This window comes from Actinia tenebrosa, unplaced genomic scaffold (assembly GCF_029948245.1).
Source record: "Actinia tenebrosa isolate PJP-AT-01 unplaced genomic scaffold, QUT_ActTen_1.0 PGA_scaffold2__45_contigs__length_23673736, whole genome shotgun sequence".
In the NCBI taxonomy this organism is placed as follows: Eukaryota; Metazoa; Cnidaria; class Anthozoa; order Actiniaria; family Actiniidae; genus Actinia; species Actinia tenebrosa.
The window spans coordinates 3,628,826-3,650,186 of NW_028292579.1; the positions used below are offsets into that span (position 1 = coordinate 3,628,826).

A 21,361-nucleotide genomic window follows, 5' to 3' on the forward strand; every position below is an offset into this window, starting at 1 on the left:
GATAAGATCTATTTATATGACTCACTGTTGCTCAAGCTCGACTGATGCATTTGTCAAGGTCACTGACTTTCGGGTTAGTTTTCGCTATACACAATGCTTTTCTTTACACTAGTTCGTGTTAAACAACCGTCATGTGGTTAGCTCCACGACCTCTTTTATCATATCTTTGTTGTAATACTAATTTACATAAGACAGCAAAAGAGGTGGCTATAGGGGCTAGTTAACCAGAACAAAAAACTACAGCAGCAAAACAAGGAAAAAGAACATCGATGTTGTTATGGCAACGAAGTGGTGTGATACATCGATATGCTAAATACGAGCACAAAAACTAAAAAAAGTATATATTTAAAACTACATTTTTCGTAATTATAAGATCGTCTGGCAGCCTACATCAACCATCAATAATGCAAGGTGAAAATGTCCTTATTCGAGCATCCTTGTTGGTTTACAGTGACGCGAAGATTATATGAAACACGAATAGTCCAGATAGATACTATTATAACATCGTAGTGCAAAGAAAATCGTTATTTGTCTTTAACCTTGCTAAATTCCAATTCAATCTTATTAGCCATGCCCTGACTTATAGATTAGCCTGAGTTTCAGGATTCGATCTTTAAATTTTTTAAGACAAACTCAAATAGCCCAAATCTTGGTACAGTATTCACCACTCTCCTAATCTTATGGGGATCAGCCCTTATTTTTTACAATAACTTACAAATTTCTCGCGCGCTGATTGGTTATTTTTTATCATCAATAAGAGGACAGACAGATAAAACTGACGTCAACGAGCGCGCGCTCTTTGCGTTGGTTGTTTTGATCGCTAAAAATGAGAAGTTTTTATCGTTTTTGTTATTGTAAAAAACAAATTGACATCAGATTTTTATGTGTCTGTCCTCTTATTGACAATAAATTTCGCCATCACATTGTCAAAGTAGTATGCGGCTAGGTCATGTGGATCCACACTACTTTGACAATGTGATGACGCAATTTATTGTCCATAAGAGGACAGACACATAAAAATCTGATGTCAATTTGTTAAATCGATATAAATGCCAGTGAAATGAATAAATGAACACACTCTCAAATTCAAATCATTTATAGCCCTTATATTTCTTGTCTTATAATCTATGACGAAATCTTTAATTTTGCCCCCCTTAAAGCATTTATCTTTTATCCAAATACTCCGCTAAACTCCCCGGTTACAATAGATATAATAAGAATCCCTTGACTAAAGCTATCCCGTTTTTCCGATACTTAGATAACGTCATCATTATGAACGGATCTGTTGTTGATTTACTTGGTACACACTGTGCATGTCAGTTCAAGACCATCCACATATGAACTACAGGGCAATAATCCGCAACGTCCTTCGACTGGATACAACAGTGCCCCGTGATGGCCGGTACTACTTCCTGAGACGTACTCCGCATCCTTGTCTACGCAAATAAACTCTGTGGGATGCTTTTGACTGTAGTGTTCGGTCATCAGATATCCCCAGTACTCTCTTGTCCATCCCGCGGGACACGCATAAGTTGCAGGGATCATCATCTTGGCACTTCGTGTTGAGACGTGGCATACAGCGCATGGGGCGCCACGATGGTAAAGGTTAGTTTTCGTGAGTGGATTCTTATTTTGTCTTTCATATTCTGCACCGTACATATACCCGGCCTCCTGGTGGCCACTTGTATACCTCACATATCTGGGGGTCTCAGGAAGACAGACATAGTTCGTGCCTCCACCAGTGTGAGTGTAATGTTCACCTCCAATGCGACCTTGAGTACGAAATAATGGAGGATTTTAAAGTCTGTTTGGGTTTGGGTCTCTCAGACTTTTAAAGTGCTAGTCTTACGAAAATGACACCGTCCCTGGAAATTGTATCATATAAAACTAGATATGTAATATAGCTTACTGTCCAAATTCTTTTTTGATACAAGACTGGGAAGATGCTGTATTTAGCCGGAAAGTTTGGCCGTTTGAGTCCGCCATTAAGCGATTGCGTTCCTGGCAACTTTTAGTGATTCGAAGGAAGTGACGTCATACGTGCAGCCCTCCAAAATTCGCGGCTTTTAACAATGTGTAATTGCAACCAAATTTCGAATATTTTTGATTAAAAAAAAAAGCCTTAAACCAAGTCATGTCTTCTTACAGAGAATGCTGTAGAGTCAGTTTGGATAAAACGGATAAAATTTGCTCAGTCTGATTTTTTTCACATAAGTAGAACATTATGTGAACATTTAAAAAAAATATAAACTAGGTTTTGGAAAACATTGTAATAAAGCCAAAAATGCCCTGCGCCCGCATTTGCTATATAAAATCTAGCGTAAACACCATGAAAAATGGTTCTTTGAGTACAAAAACTAGCGAATTCTTTGTAATGAAAACTCTTATCATGTTTTGGGTGTTCTCTAACACCAATAAAATTGTTTTATTGGCTAAAAACAAAGATAAACAAGCCTAAATTTACCTTTGAAAGATCTTCTTGTCAGCCGAACTTCCTCCACAAACGGTCCGCCATTGTTGACAGGCAGAGTAGTGCCCATGCCCGTTTCAACGCCCTCCCTCCACCCGCCCTGCAACTAGCTTCCAGACCTAGCGCGTTCATCGATCGCAAGCTGATCGAAATCAATCTTCTCCTGAGTGCTTCTAGCGTTCCCTTTTGTATGCAAATCGCAAAGACCTAAATGACTTTTGATTGTGATGGCTGCTTGTCAACTTAAACATTGCGCTTGATATCAAAAACAAATGACTAGACAAGCGAAACAAATGACTAGACATAGAACACAAGGGTCTTGGTGTAATGAAAATCAACTTGATGTATAAAAAGTACTGCTTGATCATGAAAAAATGCAACTTGAAGTTTTGTCACGTTTGGGCTAGCATATTATATACTATTTGAGCATATAGAAAATCGGGGATTTTTTTTGCGTCATTAATATTTTCGTAAGACCAGCACTTTCAGTTTTCAGCTGCAGAAAACTAGCTCACATGTCAGGCATTGCCCTATTTCATAACGACGTCACGGTTTGTTTACATCGGCTAAAACGATAGAAATTTAGGCTAAATTCTCTTCTTTCGAGATATTTAGAGTAATATGTAGTTGTTCTTGCCTTCACCAGCTCATAAACCAAATTTCATTGTGATTAAAGATGTGTTGTTTTCATTCCTTCCCCCTCCAGCGACAATGAACCCTAGCGTTAAAACATTGGTTTGTTTATGTGACGTCATTATGAAATAGGGCACTTTGGCCTCGTTGTTTTGGTCACATAATTATAATCAAAATTGACATTTAAAAGTGCTACCTTTGTAGACAAGTGAGGCCCCCCATCTGCACGTGGTTTTCCCCCATCGAACATAGGCTACCCCTCCTGGTCCACGATCACCTTTAGGTCCAGGTGGTCCTCGTTGTCCATTACTTCCTGGTCTGCCCGTCGTACCAGTTGGACCTATTGTTATGAAGTTTTTAGTGAGATGTGATGGGGTTCCAGTTATTGTTTTTAAGGCCAGTTTACATGAAGCTCAAAGTGATCCCACTACTAGGACTAATTTCGTCCCCTGGGAAAATAAGATAGAGAAGCAGTCACAGGCTCTCGGGTCACCCTATTTCTGTGTAATTTTTTTTTTTTGAAATGTGGTTATGAAATATCAAATATAGTAGCCTGATAATAGTCCCCCATAAGGTTGGTACAGATTAAGAGTAGGGTGCATCGTGAGAAAGATAATAAAGACTATTCATCAATCGTGTACTCTTATCAAAGAGGCAAAAGGCAAATTAAACTGGGCGCATTTCTTTTACCTGGTGACCCTGGCAACCCATCACGACCATCTCTGCCTAAAACAAACAAAATATAAAGTAGTTAATCATCAGATATTTTTGAAGACATTTTAATTTTAATTTGGATCGAATGACAACGATCTATTAAACCGGCTAATGTCTTTCGTTCACCTTACCTCGAAGAAAATGAATTCTTCTTGATTCAAGCTGATGAACTCTGGAAAAGAAGCAAATTACAATAACAGTTCCTCGCTTCTCTTTGCCGGGTGGTTTATTGATGGTTTATTGCTTATTGAGTGTGTCAATGGTTCTACACAAACTAAGATAGTGCCAGGCTGACCGGAAAGACTTTACAAAGAAGGAGGGTAACCCTATCTCTACTATCCCAAAATGAATTGCAAGCGCGATATAAAAAGTTTTCCTTTAAGCAATATTTTAGAAATTGAAAAATCAATTGTACTTAAGAAGAGTGTAGGTCATACCTTTTAGCGATATCTATTTATAAATCATTCAAGAAATATAAAGATACAAGTTAAAATACTGAAGTACTTTTGAAGTGATTTTTTCAGGTTCAGTACAGATCCTGTAACTGGCTACTTTCAAATTTGCCAAATTAGTCGAACATATCTTTATCGAATGCTAAAGCCTTAGTAACATTAGTGACCGTAGAAGTATCATCACAAAAAGATTCACATAAACCGGTAAAAAAGCCACACAATAAGACACTTGGTATACTAGTGGATCCTCCTCTTGCCCGGCGGCCAAGTTTTCCCTTTTCAAGTCTTAGCTAGGGATAACTCGCCCTCCCAGAACACAACTATTCTAAGAATAGACCACACACACATCGATTCTCAAACCTCTTTTATCACACATAACTTAACCATTAATGAGGCCCTGTTAAGGGTAAATTTCAACAAGCTCTTCTTTTTTTTCAAAATAACTACTAACTTATATAAAAATAATTTTCTTTGCTTTTTTACATACTTCAAGCATTTCGAACGAAATTAAAGCAATGTATTCTAGCTCTAATGCGGGTTACCTCTTCGTACGTCACTCGGAGTTATTTTGGTATAAAGTGATAATTCAAAATCAAAGCACTTTTTAAAAGTATATTTGATTAAATGTGCCGCTTTAGTATAGATCTTTATGCAATAAAAAGTAACCTCATTCAAATAATCATGATCCGGAGATCCACTTGCTGTCTATACTGGTTTTGTGGTTAATCCCTACCTTTTTTGTAGCTGCTTCAAGAGGGTTAGTATGTCCGTCAGACTCTTTGACTGTGCCTGGATCCTTTTTTCTAGAGAAACATCGTCATCTTGGCCCTGCATTGATCCAGCTTCATCACAAACCGCCAAGAGGATAAACACTACTAACACCACCACCAGCATCTTACACAAGGCCATCTAGAAAACCGTAAGTAGGCTTAGTGAAGAAAAGAACACTGTAAACCTCTTGTTTGAAGACCAGAGCTGTAAGGAACACTTTTTACTACTCTTAGCCTTTTTCAGCGTGAGGATCATTGCGCTACACGAGATTTTTCCTGCTAAAACAAGAACTTGTCCTTCAATCCCCTTTTCTCGTGTGTTCTATAAACCATTGTATCTCGGGCATATGCCAATCAAATGCAATTTGCAATTCAAAAACACTGTGGGCCCAAATTGTATTATTTTTCCGATATCTCAGTGATGTTTTATTATTTTTCTATGTTGAATGCTCAAGTAGTAAAGATATCAGTTGATCAGAGTTCTATTTTGTTCAAATTAGTTGCAATCAAATCGTCAAGAATTTGACATATAAAAACAGCGAGTAAACTAGTTTTATTAATTATAAATAGCACTAGTGCCAAAGTCGTCCAAAATCGATTTAGCCAACTACTTTGTGATATAAAATATGCTGTATGTTGGCTTCATTACTTTTAAAAATTATCTTATACTATATGGTATTTTCATTTGATCTGAACATAATGGTTTCATGGACTCAAGTTACTCGTGCGATAGTAGTCAGTCGTAAACAAGAAAAGAAAAAATATTGCTATGGTTATCGCCTTATTAGGGAAGGTTGTCAGTTCAAGAAGATTGTTTACGAAAAAGTCGCAATCACATTCAAAAATCCATCGTTCTCACTGGCCCCCATTACGCTCCAAAATTTCCGCTTTCCATTTTATGTATTCTTTTCGGACAAGAGAAGTATTTGAGAAATATCGTTAAAAATTGTATAACTGGGCGCCATGTTACAAAATAACAATTTTTGAATACGTACAACATTGTACACTAATGCTATTTCAAGTTTCTCTGATACAAATTTGTTGACTAGGAAACAAAATATCACTCAACTCTTTATCTTACTGATTTCTGTCTCTTCTATTGGACAATTCAAACCAAATGACGATTACTGTGCAGTTACTTTCCAACCTCTCTTCTTCTTCTGTTAGTGAATTGAATATCCCTTATGAGACACGAGAGAAAACAAACGCACCAGCTGTATATTGTTAGCAACATGAGTTTTTAATTCACAATCACTACAATTTGTCCTGTTACAAGTTTCAATTTCTATTTCTAATTATACTTTTTTATGATGTAATGTTCCTTTAGAAGAGGTCTTATCATTAAGTAATCAAAACGCTCAATTTATATCCCTTATAGTCTTTCTTTCAAGCTCTCTTTTCGTGATGAGCTTGAAGTAACTTCTATTACTTGGTACACACTGCGCATGTCAGCTCACGTCCGGTAACATATGGATGACAAGGCAGAGAACCACATACACCTTCTACAGGATACAACAGGGCACCATTGAGATTGGCATGGGTTCCTGGCACAGCCTCTGCATACTGATCAACACAAATGAAGTTTGACGCATGACCGTGATTCCATTTTTCAGTCATCAGATATCCATGGTACTCTCGTGACCATCCCGCGGGACACTCGTAAGTCGCAGGGATCATCATCTTGGCACTTCGTGTTGTAACGTAACACACGGCACACAGGGCATCGTGATCATGAAGGTTTCTTGTGAATGGGTTGAAAGAGGAAAGCTCGTATTCTGTACCATACATCGCTGCAATTTCCTGATAACCATCCTTGTATCTTCCATATCTTGGATTCTCAGGAAGACAAACGTAAAATCCTCCCCCACCCGAATCAGGATGATTTCCACTTCCAATACGTCCTAAATGATCATAAATAAACTTTGGCAATTTTGAAGTTTTTATACATTAATGTTCCTTATGATATATTTTGTTATCATTCAAATTAAACAAGGAGCAAATAGGTAAAATACCTTTGTAGACAAGTGTAGCACCCCAAGGACACGTGGTTCTTCCCCATCGTATATACTGTACCCCTCCTGGTCCACGATAACATCTGGGTCCTCTTGGACCTAGCTGTCCATTCCTTCCCGGCCTGCCCCTTACACCAGGCGCACCTGTTTAGGAAACGGAATCTTTTGTGAATTGTGCAAAGTATATGAATAATGTGTTGTATAGGTGTAGAATGTTTCTTGATTTTCGGCATTCGGCAGCACCATGCGATCATCAATTGTTCATTTATTAACCGGCTGGCTTGTTGTGTATTATCAGTGTTTTGTTTAGTATAGTAAGAATCTTATAGTTTTAAGCTAGTGTTTACCTGGAATTCCTGGTTTCCCGGTACGACCATCTTTACCTGAAAATTTTTTAAAAAAATACTCCGTGGTAAGCCATGTCAGTCATTGGCTCAGTCAGTGTCGTTTATTCTTTATCGTGTTTTTACCTCGAATTAATATCATTCTTTGGGTTTCTAGCTGAGCTACTCTGAAAAATAATAATTATAGACAGGTTAAGAGTCTGCTACTGTTAAACTCATGGTCACTTAATTAGCGATTAAGAAAAGCACATTTTATTAACATCAAGACTTCTCCGAGTTTAGGTCTTTGTTTAGTACAATGAAAAACACTCTCTATCCTGTGTTGTGTATCAATAAAAACCATCCCATTTTATTTTTTGGATTTGTTTTTTTGGTTGGTTGGTTTTGAGGAAGTATTAGAATGTATAACCTACCTTGCTTGCAAAGTCTTCAACAGTGTCATCATGTCCGATTGATTCTGTCCTAGAACTCTTTTCTCCATCTGACCTTCGTCTTGAATCTCACTTGTCTCCGCAGCACCACCTGCTACAAGAAGAACAGCTAACCCCAACAACACAGCCTTACCCGATGCTTGAGGAACCTGACTCATCATAATCAAGGTAAGCAGAGCTTAACTCGACAACCGTCTTGTTTGTGGGAGAAGCAGTGCCTCTTTGATATCTTCCTCTTGTTGTTAGACCTCTTCAGCATCATGATTATAATGTCATACAGGATTTTTCTTGATAGAACGAGAACGCGCTTTGAATTGCTAGTGTTATTTTTTCTCTAGATTTTTCTTCGTTGTCATTCAAATGCAAATTAATTTAACCCTACCCTGCTGGCAGAGTCTCAGAGTTCTCTCGCTCGGGAGAAATGAATTAAAAGGAGGTTCTGCCATTAGGGTAATTCAGCCCTTGTAGAAGCTTGAAGGTAAAAAATATATATATATAGTAAACTTGCTTTTCTTTTTTGATTCAAAAAGCAAACGAAAGGTTTGCTTTTCTTAAGCCAAAAAAAGAAATACTAGTGGTCATACTGTGAGATTATAATATATTAAAGTTCATGATCAGGCTTTCCATCGATGCAACTTACTTGGTCTAAACGCGGCAAACAGGAAACAAGGATTGGAAAATAGCAAAACCACAAAGATGTTCAAAAATATCTCAAAATGACACGAGGCTCACATCACATGTTGTAAAACAGACCAATTGGGTAACTGTCGTCATCAACCTATTTTAATTCATTTTATTTACAAGAAGAGAGTATAATTGGAACAGTGGCGAAATTACGTCGTTAATCATTTTGTTAGTAAATCTAACATAGAAAAGAATGCGCATCATTTGTCCTCACCTGGACATCTTTCTTATAAATTCTTTTCATTTCAAATATCTTCACGCACTAGAAACTGTTAGGACTTTCAATCTTTATTTCTTGATGCGTCAAAGTGAATTCACAGTTGTTTTTCTGCCCCTACCCTGGAGGTATTGACCTAACGTCCCGCTGTGTTGTGTGTCTATTGAGATACGAAGAAGAATGGATGGATATATTTATAAATGTTTTATGCTCATCATCTGATATATTTTCTTTCTACTTGATTTTTCGGGATTTGACTACACTTTACCTTACATTTGCACTCTATATTTCATTCACTCGTGCAGTTAATCTTTTATGTTACTGTTTCGTGGTTCATTATCAATAATAAAATGAATAATGAATAATAAAATGATTCTGTGAGCTGCAAGAACTTTTAATTTACAAGTTACTAAAAATTGTCCGATTACAAGTACTGAAAAAATTCTGATTAACGCTTTTTCTGAAGATGAATTCTTCCCTTGAAAGAGGTCTTTTTAATAATAATGGAATGAAAATGTCTAATTTAAGTCCATATTTTATCTCTTGTACTCTTTCTTTTGATCTTTCTTTCTTGGATAGCATTAAAAAACTTCTTTTACTTGGTACACACTGCGCATGTCAGTTCTCTTCCCTCAACATATGGATGACAAGGTAGAGAACCACATACACCTTCCACCAGATGCAATTGAGCACCATCTCGATCAGCACTTGTCCCTGGAACTGCTTCTGCATGCTGATCAACGCAAATAAAGTTTGATGTATGATGGTACCCAGAAGGTTGTGACATCAGGTATCCATGGTACTCTCGTGACCATCCCTCGGGACACTCGTATGTCGCAGGGATCATCATCTTGACACTTCGTGCTGTAACGTAACATACAGCACACGGGGCCTCGTGATTATGAAGGTTCCTTGTGAATGGGTTGGTATGCAACTCGTATTCTGCACCATACATTTTTGCACCTCCTTGAACACCGTCCTGGTAACTTCTGTATTTAGGATTCTCAGGAAGACAAACATAATCAGCACCCCCACCATGGTTACTAACGTGTCCTCCTCCAATACGACCTAAAATAATTATAATTAAATAACTCGGAATTTTTTATTTCGTTAATAGAGTGCAAACAATTAATCCGTGAAACACTAATTACTAAATAGTACAAAATAGTGCTAATTAACAATAGAAAACAATCGAATTTGCATGAAATTGTGCTATTTAGTATTACTAAATTCTTTATCACGGTTATATTGTTTGCACTCTAATCCGTATAACTATAAAAAGTTATAAAGCTATTTTGGAAAAACGTTTTGTTGCGTGCTGCATCAGATCCAAGCACGGAATATAGACGATGCAAACCAATCATATATAACTCATAAACGACAAACACTGAAAACGGCAAGTTGAAATTGTACGAAAATTGTTCAAAAAACATCAAAACTTTCATCTTTACTTATAATCCGATCTTCGTTGTATTACTTTTTTTGTTATCACGATGGACTCTTGTTCATATTTCAACATCTAACCCTTGTATAGTGGATCTTGACATACCTGAACTACGAGATTTGTATATTTAGATTTATAAGATGAAAGATAACGAACAAAAAGAACGAGCAAATAATGAACGAGAGAGTAGGGAATGGATGGATGCATGGCAGGAAGGATGGATGGAAGGGTGAGTGGGGGAGTGAGTGAGTGAGTGTGTGTGTGAGTAAGTGAGTAAGTGAGTGAGAAAAATAAGTGAGTAAGTGATGAAGGAAGGGAGGCAATATCGGAAAGGCCTACCTTGATAAACAACTAAAATACTCGAAGGACATGTGGTTCTTCCCCATCGTACGTACTGTACCCCTCCTGGTCCACGATCACCTTTTGGTCCAAGCAGTCCTTGCTGTCCAGTATTTCCTGGTCTACCAGTCATGCCAGGGGCACCTATTGGTATCATAAGGGACAGATTTACACTTGACTTTCAAGTTCCCATTAAGGACACAGTTGACTCCTTTTAATTATCAATCGTTTTTTAGATCAATTTGTCTTTCTTATCATTCCAGTCATAAACATCTTCTCTATTTACGAATATATGGTAATAATGCATCTTTTCATTCGTTATCAAAACAGCCAAGGGAATGACACGTGACCTAAATTATTGAAAAGCTCTATGCTTATGAGGTAAGAGATCCCGTTAATTCACATATTTTTGGTCGAGCAGTTGTCATGATCTAGAATGGACCTGCATGTAAATGCAATGTATCGATCGATTTCAAGCTGGACTTTCTGGAATTCCATTGGTATCATGAGATACAGATATCAGTTCACTTAACTTACAAGTTTCTAAAGATTCAACTGAGAATCTACATTATTAAATGTTTTGAACAATTTTTAATCCGTAAATTTTATTAAATTAACCTGGACTTCCTGGCATTCCATCGCGACCATCTCGCGATCCACTCTGGTAAGAAATTAAATGGTTTTTTTAAGTCATAGAATTCTCTAAATAATATATGAAATACCAAGATATGATCAATGTAATGGTTAAACGATTGAATGTACAATATCTACTGTTACATTGTTTTGGGTATTAGCACCACAGAGACAACAATTATCAAAAAGGAAGGTTTATGTGTTTGCATCCAGAATTTTGAGCACTGAGATCTCCTTAGTAATCACTCATCGCTGTCATATCCACGAGTTTTACAAGTTTACAACAATTTTATTTTGTCGATGCCCTGAAACAACCTCTGGGCTGATCGCAAGTCAAGGCACAGATAACACACAGAATGAATTGGAATTTATCGTGTTTGGTTCTTGATGCTTTCAGTGAAAAGACTTTCTTCAGCAATGTTTCCAATACCCAAAAATATCATATGTATATAATATACATATTTATTATGCCGACTCAGTTGGTGTGCGTCCATCAGTCAAGCTCATAATATCGGTATTTTCACTGCGTAACATACCTTGCTTGCAATTTCTCCAAAAGTTCCATCATTTCCGTCTGATTCTGTCCTTGATCTCTGTTCGTGAGACTCGTACCTTGCACCTCATGTACCTCTAGAACACAAGCCACCAAGAAAAGAATCACTACTAACAACAGCAGAGTCTTACTTGGTGCCATTTTCGCCATGGTAAACTGATCTGATCTATTCTGACCTCGTACTTGTACTTAAAGCCTACTAAGAAATTCAAATTACTTCCGCTTTTTCTTCAGAATTTGTTTCAACTTGAATTTATAATTCCTTTATGTTTTATTATCAGTGAAAGAGGTTATCTTAATGTCCCATAGTTTGAGAATTACAAGTAGTCTTGTCATAACTGGACACCATGATCAACAGCACCGCTATTTGGGAAGTATTCGGCGACTTTATCTACACAGATGTATTCTGTAGTATGTTTGTTTTCAAATTGTTTTCAAACAAATTCACTTCGTCGATCTAGTCTGACCTCATATACTCTGTATTTAAAACGTACTAAGAGTTTCAAATTACTTCGGCTCATTTTTTCGTTTGTTTATGGCTAGCGTGGATGCCTGAGGTTAATTAAAACACTTAGCCTCAATTGCAATCAGCCTCAGTTTTGCATCGAGTAATTTTAGAGCATCATTGACAACTTTTTAAAATCATTTTTTATACTATATGGCAGTTTCAATTGATCTGAACATAATGGTTTCATGGGCTCAAGTTACTCGTGAAATAGTGGTCAGTCATAAACAAGAAAGGAAAAATATTGCTATGGTTATCGCCTTATTAGGGAAGTTTGTCAGTTCGAGAAGATTGTTTACGAAAAAGTCGCAATCACATTCAACAATCCATAGTTCTCAGTGGCCCCCCATTGCGCTCCAAAATTTCCGCTTTCCATTTTATGTATTCTTTTCGGACAAGAGAAGTATTTGAGAAATATCGTTTAAAATTGTATAACTGCGCGCCATGTTACAAAATAACAATTTTTTTGTACACCAATTTCAAGTTTCTCTGATACAAATTTGTTGACTAGGAAGAAATAAAAGCATCACTCACTCTTTATCTTACTGATTTCTTTCTTTTCTATTGGAGAATTTCTGTTGTCGATACTCTTTACTATTAAAACCAAATGATAATTACTGTGTAGTTAGTTTCCAACCTCTCGTCTTCTTCTGTTAGTGAACTAAATATCCCCTTATGAGACACGAGAGAAAACAAACCCACCAACTTATGGTTAGCAGCATGAGTTTTTAATTCACAATCACTACAATTTGTCCTGTTACAAGTTACAATTTCTATTTCTAATTATATTTTTTATGATGTAATGTTCCTTTAGAAGAGGTCTTACTCATCATTAAGTAATCAAAACGCTCAATTTATACCCTTATAGTCTTTCTTTCAAGCTCTCTTTTCGTGATGAGCTTGAAGTAACTTCTATTACTTGGTGCATACTACACATGTCAGTTCTCTTCCCCCAACATATGGGTAGCAAGGCAGAGAACCACACACACCTTCCACGGGATACAGTAGAGCACCTTCTCGATCAGCACTTGTCCCTGGAACAGCTTGTGCATTCTGATCAACACAAATGAAGTTTGATGAATGACGGTGTTTATGATATTCACTCATAAGGTATCCATGGTACTCTCGTGTCCATCCAGCGGGACACTCGTAAGTCGCAGGGATCATCATCTTGGCACTTCGTGTTGTAACGTAACACACAGCACATGGAGCGTCATGATCGTGAAGGTTTCTTGTGAATGGGTTGTAATAGTATAGGTCGTATTCTGTACCATACATGAACGCAGTGTTCTGGTAGCCATTCTTGTACCTTCCATATTTTGGGGGTCTCAGGGAGACACACGTAATTAGCACCTCCACCTGAATGAGTATAGCGCTCGCCTCCGATACGACCTAATTTTAAAATGATCATATTTAAGTCACTCTTAATATTTTTTATCTGTTTGATCTCATTTCAAACATTGTTTTATTTTCATAATATATCCAACTCAACTCTTAGTAAGAGGTTAAATTTAAATCTTCAACCTTTCTACAAGAGTCGTATAATCCGAGATGATCTCAAATTGAAAGTCCAAACCACCCTTGGTTAGTCAAAAATCTCTTGTGTACTTATTTAAATATGGTCAGTGTGATGCTGACTATGTTGGCTACATGCGCCGTCACAATCGACAGACACCTGAAGGTTAAGCATGGTTTCAAGATTCTTTGACCTTACAATGATGGAGGTCTTTTTAAAGACAAAATCAGTAAAACACACGTACTACCAGAGTGATCACAGAAATTAATTGAGATCTTTTACCTCGATCGATTGCGAGCACCTCGAGCTTAATATCTTGTTGGAACATAAAGAGTAAACGCCGAGCAAGTTAGTAATTTACCTTTGTAGACAAGAGAGGCACCCCAAGGACACGTGGTTCTTCCCCATCGTACGTACTGTACTCCTCCTGATCCGCGATAACCTCTGGGTCCTCGTGGTCCTACGGATCCTCGTGGTCCTACGGATCCTCTTGGTCCTCGCCATCCATTCCTTCCTGGTCTACCAGGCTTACCTATTTAGAAATGAGTGTTGGTTGGTTGGTTGACATTTACTGGAAAAACCACTATCGTTTATAATTGTATTCTCACCTCGAATTAGTATCATTCTTTGGGTTTCTAGCTGAGCTACTCTGAAAAATAATTATAGACAGGTTGAGAGAGGATGCTACTGTTAAACTCATGGTCATCTAATTAGTGATTAAGAAAAGCACATTTTGTTAACATCAACGAAAACAGTTGTCGCAAGAGACTGACTGCATGCTATTTCAGTCTCTCTCTCCATTCTCCATGTCTACGGCAAGCTAAAACTAGGATTTTCAGTAGCATCTCTGCTTTTCAATTTCTAGCCCAAAACATGTTGGATTGTGTTACGGTCACCAAAGAGTTCGGACATCGTTATCGGATTCCCATACAAATTCACTGAATTTAGGTAAAATATTCAGATCGATTTCTTTAGTTACTTTTCTAAACAGCAGGAAGAAGAGCTTCAATCAAGTTAGAGAAATGGTATTTAGCTAGAGAGCTAACTAAAAAAAACCCTAGTAAATAATTTGTTTAAAATTCAATACAATCGTGCGGAAATAAGAATGTCCGAAGTTCTTGGTGACCGAAACACAATCCAACACGTTTTATACCACATGATGGCTAGCGCTCAGTGGAATTAACCGACATAGTAGTCACTTCTTTGTTTCTTCGATTTACTATAAAGCCTCTTAAAAGTTCTATTACTATTTTTGTAAGCTTAGCAGCTTCGCTCCGCCTTTAGTTTCTTAGAGATATAGGCCGGTAGTTGGTCACAAGAGGGTATACCTATGTAACCTGTTTACAGGGTCCATTTACTTTCAAAACGACCATGTATGTTCATGGATGCTAAATCCCATTTTATTTTTTCGGATTTTTTATTTGGCTTTGGTTTTGAGAAAGATTTAGGATTACCATACCTTGCTTGCAAAGTATTCAACAGTGTCATCATGTCCGATTGATTCTGTCCTCGAACTCTTTTCTCCATCTGACCTTCGTCTTGTATCTCACTTGTCTCAGCAGCACGACCTGCTACAAGAAGAACAGCTAACACCAACAACACAGCCTTACACGATGCTTGAAGAACCTGACTCATCTTAACCAAGATAAGCAGAACTTAACTCGACAACCGTCTTGTTTGTGGGAAGCGCTGCTCTGAACTCTTTCTTTTATCGTCGAACCTTTTTTGTTCTTTTGGCAATATTGAACATTATGCCAGACAGGAATTTTCGTGTACTAAACTCGAATATAATTGTTATTCGAGGGTGCTACTTTGAACTCTTTAAGTCTACGTGATTGAGAGAATCACGATGCCCTCCCCTCCCCCCCTCCTGAAGTTCTCAGGGTTTGATGAAATCGGTGTTGTTGTTTTTTTTATCCGGCCGCCATGATACAAGGAAAGTATTAATTTAGTAAATGCTGTCGTCATTGTTACATTATGTTTGTTAAACTGTTAGATTTGATACACTTAATCTTTTGTGAATAGACTTTGTAAGGTCTTTCTTCGGGGATTTTTCTCTAGCTTCTTCGATTTTCGCAAAACCAAACACTATACGCTAAATCCCAATTCGATCTGTGAGTGAGTCGTGCCCTAACTTTGATTAACCCAGAGGTTGTTTCAGGGTTTGATGATATTTGAAAGGTATGCCGCTTTGATTGCAACCTCGTTGTTCAATTCTAGCGATGTTTGATATAAAAGCTACACGTTTGTTAACGAATGTGAGTCTTGGTTAAAGAGTGTAAGGATGAGGGGGGAGGGGGGCAGATCTCACTGATTGGAACAGTTTCAAAATACTTGGGGTGGGGGCAGGGGAGCCAAATTCCCCCAACGTACCCCCTCTACGGTCGTTGACTCAATATGCCTTCTTTTATATATCTTTTCACCTGTTTTGTCGAAGGACACATTTATTAGATTTATTTTTAAAAATCAAGCTTAGGCAACTGGATATGACTAGAAATTCAATTTGAAGCACTTTTTTAAAAGAAATCTCCTTGTATGTTTTCCATCAAGAGACCATGAAGGACAGAGTCCTTCGTGATTTTTGTTTCTATGTTCTCTTCCTGTTGTTTAATTATACACGATGTTCGTCTTTTCATTTCTGATAGACAAAAGAATTTTTATGTTCGTCTGTTTTGTTAAGAATTATTTCATTTAGCAGACCATTTTGTACAAAATGAATTCGGCGTTGTGTACATGTTTATATATGGTTACTTTATCTAGTACTAGTCCTTGAAACCCACTATAACATTATATTACATTTTCTCTATTTATTTGATATTGGTTTCAGAAACCTTTGTTGTACCATGATTTTAAATACCGTTCAGTTGGTGTTCAGTGTATATATGGTTACTTTATCTAGTACTAGTCCTTGAAAACCACTATAACATTATATTACATTTTCTCTATTTATTTGATATTGGTTTCAAAAACCTTTGTTGATTTTAAATACTGTTCAGTCGGGTGTAAGCGTATTATTTGATTAGGAATTGGATTAAAGTGCCTCAAAATTAATTGCGAGTGAATATCGAAATGTGTCTAAATGCGTTAAAAACATTCAGATATTTCTGAATTTAGAAAATGTAGTAGCTCAAAACATTTAGGCTTTTAACTTTTTATTAAAAAACTAACCATATGAAAATAATGCAGTTCCTTGACTTAATTTAGAGTTCCGACTTCCCTTAGTTACCGTTGCTATGTCAGAAAGGTCAACAAAATATCTAGAATATCTCAGAAATTAAAACTCTGATCGCGGAAAATGAAACATAAATTGCTTCAATGTCCCGAGAAAATAGAAGAAAATTGCCTCGTAACCCTCGTAGGACTTTTTAAAACATATCCTGTATAGTTGTCTGTGGGACAAGATTTTAATTCCACTGAGATAACTGCTGCAACGGTGATTGGTTCACTATTGTCTGGGTCGGAACCATGAATTCAAACAAGCAACGCGAATTTTCCTGTACAGATTGATATTGTTAGCTAATAATCAACTAGCTGTTTATTCTATTTTCTTTTAATGTCATATCAAAACAATTGCCGACACAAAAGACATACACATCTCAAGTTATTCAAATGAACTTGCCCTTCAAAAAAATCTTGGATATTTTGGGAGGCATGTCTGGTGTGCGCTGCTGAAGATCCATCTTTTCACCATTTTGAAAGACTTTGATTACAAGGCTCGATTCCTATTAGCGGAAGTCTTAGAAATATATATATAACAAAATACTGCCCGTCATGTGCTATCGACGAGAAAGTATCCTATTGCTACAAAGTTGCCGGGTATCAATTAGCTAATCTCATTACCAGCTTTTAGTGAAAGACAAATACTGCCCTTCACACTCAATTATTTATTGGAAGCTCCTGCCTCCTGTCATGGCTGCCATCACGTGATGGTGCAAAGCCTTTATTGGAAACTTAATAGCCGACTTATTTTCTCTTTAGATTTAAGAAATTGTTAATAATCGCTTCAGATGTGTTTGACCTACACTCCAATGGTTATGTGACTCTGAACGTCGCTTTAGGTCACTTTAGTGCATTTCTCATCCCTAGACTGACAACAGGACATTCATTTGTCCCCACTGATGGACTAGATCTGTTATCTCACATACTTTCTCTTCGTTCCAATGATTACCGGCTGTTCATTATTCAACCCCTTCTTTCATCTGTTAGTGAACATATCCCCATATGAGACACGAGAGACAACAAATGTACACACCAATATTATGTTAGCTAAAATATCTTTTCATTTACACGATCACTACAACTTGTCCTGTTACAAGTTACGATTGTTGATGAATACCTTTTCTTAAGGTGAATTTTACTTGTAAGATGTCTTCCTCATCATTAATTAATCAAAATGTTTTAATTTTAAATTCCTAGTTCTATCTATTAAAAGCTTTCTTTCGAGCATTATTTCTTTGATGAGCTTAAGGAATACTTTTACTTGCTACACACTGCGCATGTCAGTTCTCGTCCATCAACATATGGAAGACAGGGCAGAGAACCACACACACCTTCTACGGGATACAGTAGAGCACCTTCTCGATTAGCAATTGTCCCTGGAACAGCTTCTGCATTCTGATCAACACAAATGAAGTTTGATGAATGAGAATGCTTGTACCTTTCACTCATGAGGTATCCATTGTACTCTCGTGTCCATCCCGAAGGACACGCGTAAGTCGCAGGGATCATCATCTTGGTGCTTCGTGTTGTAACGTAACACACAGCACACGGGGCATCGTGATTGTGAAGGTTTCTTGTGAATTGATTAAAGCGGCTAACTTCATATTCTGTACCATACATGAGCGCAGTGTTCTGATAGCCATTCTTGTATCTTCCATATTTGGGGGTCTCAGGAAGACACACGTAATTAGCACCTCCGCCTGAATGACCATAGCGCTCGCCCCGATACGACCTAAAATAATCAAACTTAAATCACTTAATATTTCTTATCTGTTTCATCTCATTTCAAACATTGTTTTATTTCATGATATATCCAGCTGATCTAAAATAGCGACGTCGATTTGACGTCACACTTCAAAACCGAGGTGCCATGAAGACTGAGAAAACTGAACAGCAAAAAATAAAAACCTGTCCACCATTGCAATAAAAATGTACAACTCATTAGTGATTGTGTTACTGTTATCAATCACTTATTAGTAACGTTTTTTTTTTTTTGCTTGATGGCCTGGAAATTAAGAGGGAAAAAAGTGACATCTCAGTTTTCAAATGTTCTCGATTCTGATTGGCTAACAATTTCTTTTCTTACAGTGCTCCCGTTTAATCTTTGAAACAGCAAAAAATTTATTTCAGTCCTTGGAAATAAACAGTGAACACCAAGCAAGTCAGAAGTTTACCTTTGTAGACAAGTGAGGCACCCGAAGGACACGTGGTTCTTCCCCATCGTACGTACACCACTCCTCCTGGTCCACGATAACCTCTGGGTCCTTGTGGTCCATTTCTTCCCGGCATGCCCCTCACACCAGGCGCACCTATTAACATTAATAAATTAATCATCAGTATTAGTTTTTCCTTTTGGTTTTCATGGTAGTCTTCAGGTTTTCTTAAGTTTTCTTTTGCCTCTTCTTTCTAGTAAATTCCATTGACTTACCCTAGGTGGTAACTTCGACTCGAAAATTGGAACTTTCTTTGCGCATAAACAAATTTAGCCTGACTGCCTGTCTGTCTGTCCCTCGATTTTTGTAGTTTATATTTTCAGTGATCATCTATACTTAAGTTATTTATCTCTTGGTCCTGGTGATCCATTTTTGCCATCACGACCATCTTTGCACGTCAAACATTTACCTTCAAAAAGAATTGCATTCGTAGTGACTGAAGCTGCAACTCCAGCTTAATTAAAAGCATTGAGGCGACGGTCATTGTTTATCTGAGAAAGTGCCAGTAATAAAAGAATGTGGGTTTGAACTAGTTTTGGCCGCCATTGACTCAAGATAGATTATTTGAGCCGGAGGGGGTTCTAAAATGTTTAGCTTTACAAATGCAAGGACTAGAAAGAAGTTTCTTCATTCCCCACACGCTTTTCATTTTCATTAACAATGGACAGTTTCTTAGCTCTTACCTCTCAAAATTAGTCGTTCCTATTATTTTTCTAACCTGGCGTTCCTGGCATTCCTGGCAGGCCATCGCGACCATCTCTACCTGAAATAAAGTCCAGTTAAAAGTCAGTTATAACTGAACAGTTCATGCAGGAGGCAAATGTTGAACTAAAGCGTTTCACCTCGAAGGAATACTATCTTTGCTTCCAGTTTTTCCATTCTGAAATAAAGATAAATATAGATTGTGAATTTTCTGAATTTTGAAACCTTGTTGAAACGTTTTTTACACCACGTGATCGAAGTGCAACCAGTTGTTTATCACGTGGTATAAAAAAACTTGTACACTTGGTACAACATTGGCATCATGTTCTCGATTTAAAATGCATTTGGGGTTAATATAACAGACGCTACGAAAAAGAGTACTAAGTAAATCCCTCCAAAATTTTGGTTGCGCGCACTTTTTAAAAACCGCTCCATTGATTAATGAAGAAGAAATACTTGAAACAGTAGAAAGTTTAAGAGCAGAGTTTCTTCCGATATACAACACAAAGGACATCAGTTTTTAGGAGAAAATAAAGAATCTAAATTTTGTACATGTTTTGTTGTTCAATAGTCGATAAATGATAGGTTCCTAAACTCCCTAGATATAACACGTAACCTTTGAAAACTTGAAAGAGATATCAGTCCTTAGATAATCAATCATCACTGTCATCCACAAGTCTTTAAACATCAAGTTTATCGCACCTCAAACACCCTCTGGACTGATTCAAGTTAGGGCACATCTAACGCACAGATTGAATAGAAATTTAGAATGTTTAGTCCTAGGTTATTTCACAGAACAGCTTTAGTTGGTAAACAACTACCGTCAACGATGATTCCAGTACCCAAAAGCATCAGAAGCACATAACAAGAGAAGATTTCCATACAGAACGTAGTTGGAATGCGTTCATTAGTCAAGCTCATGACACCGATATTTTCACTACGTAACACTACCTTGCCTGCAATTTCTTCCAAAGTTCCATCATTTCCGTCTGATTCTGTCCTTGATCTTTGTTCGTGAGACTCGTACCTTGCACCTCATGTACCTCCAGAACACAAGCCACCAAGAAAAGAATCACTACGAACGACAGCAGAGTCTTACCTGAAACCATTTTCGCCATGGTAAACTGAACTGATCTATCCTGACCTCATACTTTGTACTTAAAGTACACGCGATTCAAATTACTTCCTCATTTTTCCGTTTGTTTATGTCTTGTGTAACGTGAGCTTCTTAAGGTTTCATTGTTGGGTTCAGGAGAGGATTAAAGTAGGTCAACAGGCCTTTATTTCGGCTCATATATTTTTAACTACTAAGGCTCTCTTTGGATTAACGAAATAATTTTTTTATATTTTTCTTGGCTCCGTCACAAAATTAACGTCCTCTGCTTTATAGGCACATTGTTGTCTGTCGCTGAGTTAAAAACGCAGGCTCCTATCTCCGAATTGTCTCCGAATAAGGTGAATTAACTAATCGAGAGATGATGGAAAATCGTGGAAAATCTTTTCCCAATCA

At 37.3% G+C, this 21,361-nt stretch overlaps 4 protein-coding genes, 1 long non-coding RNA gene and 1 pseudogene across 10 annotated transcripts; 1 reads left to right on the plus strand and 5 right to left on the minus strand.

Annotated features, from left to right (window-relative positions):
- Positions 1 to 1,080: 1,080 nt before the first annotated feature.
- On the minus strand, positions 1,081 to 5,178 carry LOC116299670 (uncharacterized). Its single transcript, XM_031708378.2, has 5 exons — positions 5,003 to 5,178; positions 3,949 to 3,989; positions 3,794 to 3,829; positions 3,300 to 3,443; positions 1,081 to 1,772 (listed from the first exon to the last, which is right to left on the minus strand). The coding sequence occupies exons 1-5, from the start codon at positions 5,176 to 5,178 to the stop codon at positions 1,294 to 1,296; spliced, it is 876 nt and encodes a 291-aa protein (XP_031564238.2). The 3' UTR covers positions 1,081 to 1,293.
- Positions 1,505 to 15,428, plus strand: LOC116299678 (uncharacterized). Of its 2 annotated transcripts, none has more exons than XR_004197495.2 (4): positions 1,505 to 1,605; positions 5,077 to 5,188; positions 7,912 to 7,994; positions 15,277 to 15,428. It is a non-coding gene; the product is annotated as an uncharacterized LOC116299678 (long non-coding RNA). The 2 variants fall into 2 exon arrangements; XR_004197496.2 differs by having other exon boundaries at positions 15,280 to 15,428.
- Positions 6,297 to 8,068, minus strand: LOC116299671 (short-chain collagen C4-like). The gene is made up of 5 exons (XM_031708379.2): positions 7,809 to 8,068; positions 7,522 to 7,562; positions 7,399 to 7,434; positions 7,052 to 7,195; positions 6,297 to 6,940 (listed from the first exon to the last, which is right to left on the minus strand). The coding sequence occupies exons 1-5, from the start codon at positions 7,985 to 7,987 to the stop codon at positions 6,465 to 6,467; spliced, it is 876 nt and encodes a 291-aa protein (XP_031564239.1). The 5' UTR covers positions 7,988 to 8,068; the 3' UTR covers positions 6,297 to 6,464.
- LOC116299676 (uncharacterized) lies at positions 9,103 to 11,860 on the minus strand. 2 transcript variants are annotated; one of them, XM_031708388.2, is made up of 3 exons: positions 11,680 to 11,860; positions 10,511 to 10,654; positions 9,103 to 9,795 (listed from the first exon to the last, which is right to left on the minus strand). In XM_031708388.2, exons 2-3 carry the CDS (start codon positions 10,641 to 10,643, stop codon positions 9,323 to 9,325), a joined length of 606 nt encoding a protein of 201 aa, XP_031564248.2. In that variant the 5' UTR covers positions 10,644 to 10,654; positions 11,680 to 11,860; the 3' UTR covers positions 9,103 to 9,322. The 2 variants fall into 2 exon arrangements, with proteins under 2 accessions (XP_031564248.2, XP_031564247.2); XM_031708387.2 differs by lacking the exon at positions 11,680 to 11,860 and having other exon boundaries at positions 10,511 to 10,762.
- On the minus strand, positions 12,967 to 15,244 carry LOC116299668 (short-chain collagen C4-like; annotated as a pseudogene). The gene is made up of 4 exons (XR_016120367.1): positions 15,177 to 15,244; positions 14,326 to 14,366; positions 14,079 to 14,249; positions 12,967 to 13,593 (listed from the first exon to the last, which is right to left on the minus strand). The product of XR_016120367.1 is annotated as a short-chain collagen C4-like (transcript).
- A 2,546-nt stretch (positions 15,429 to 17,974) lies between the features above and the next one.
- On the minus strand, positions 17,975 to 21,192 carry LOC116299687 (uncharacterized). 3 transcript variants are annotated; one of them, XM_089033694.1, is made up of 5 exons: positions 20,803 to 20,868; positions 19,992 to 20,029; positions 19,833 to 19,912; positions 19,111 to 19,558; positions 17,975 to 18,668 (listed from the first exon to the last, which is right to left on the minus strand). In XM_089033694.1, the coding sequence occupies exons 4-5, from the start codon at positions 19,155 to 19,157 to the stop codon at positions 18,194 to 18,196; spliced, it is 522 nt and encodes a 173-aa protein (XP_088889820.1). In that variant the 5' UTR covers positions 19,158 to 19,558; positions 19,833 to 19,912; positions 19,992 to 20,029; positions 20,803 to 20,868; the 3' UTR covers positions 17,975 to 18,193. The 3 variants fall into 3 exon arrangements, with proteins under 3 accessions (XP_088889820.1, XP_031564260.1, XP_088889821.1); XM_031708400.2 differs by lacking the exon at positions 17,975 to 18,668 and having other exon boundaries at positions 19,158 to 19,558; positions 19,868 to 19,912; positions 20,803 to 21,192; XM_089033695.1 differs by lacking the exon at positions 17,975 to 18,668 and having other exon boundaries at positions 19,158 to 19,558; positions 20,803 to 21,186.
- Between the last annotated feature and the right edge of the window lie 169 nt (positions 21,193 to 21,361).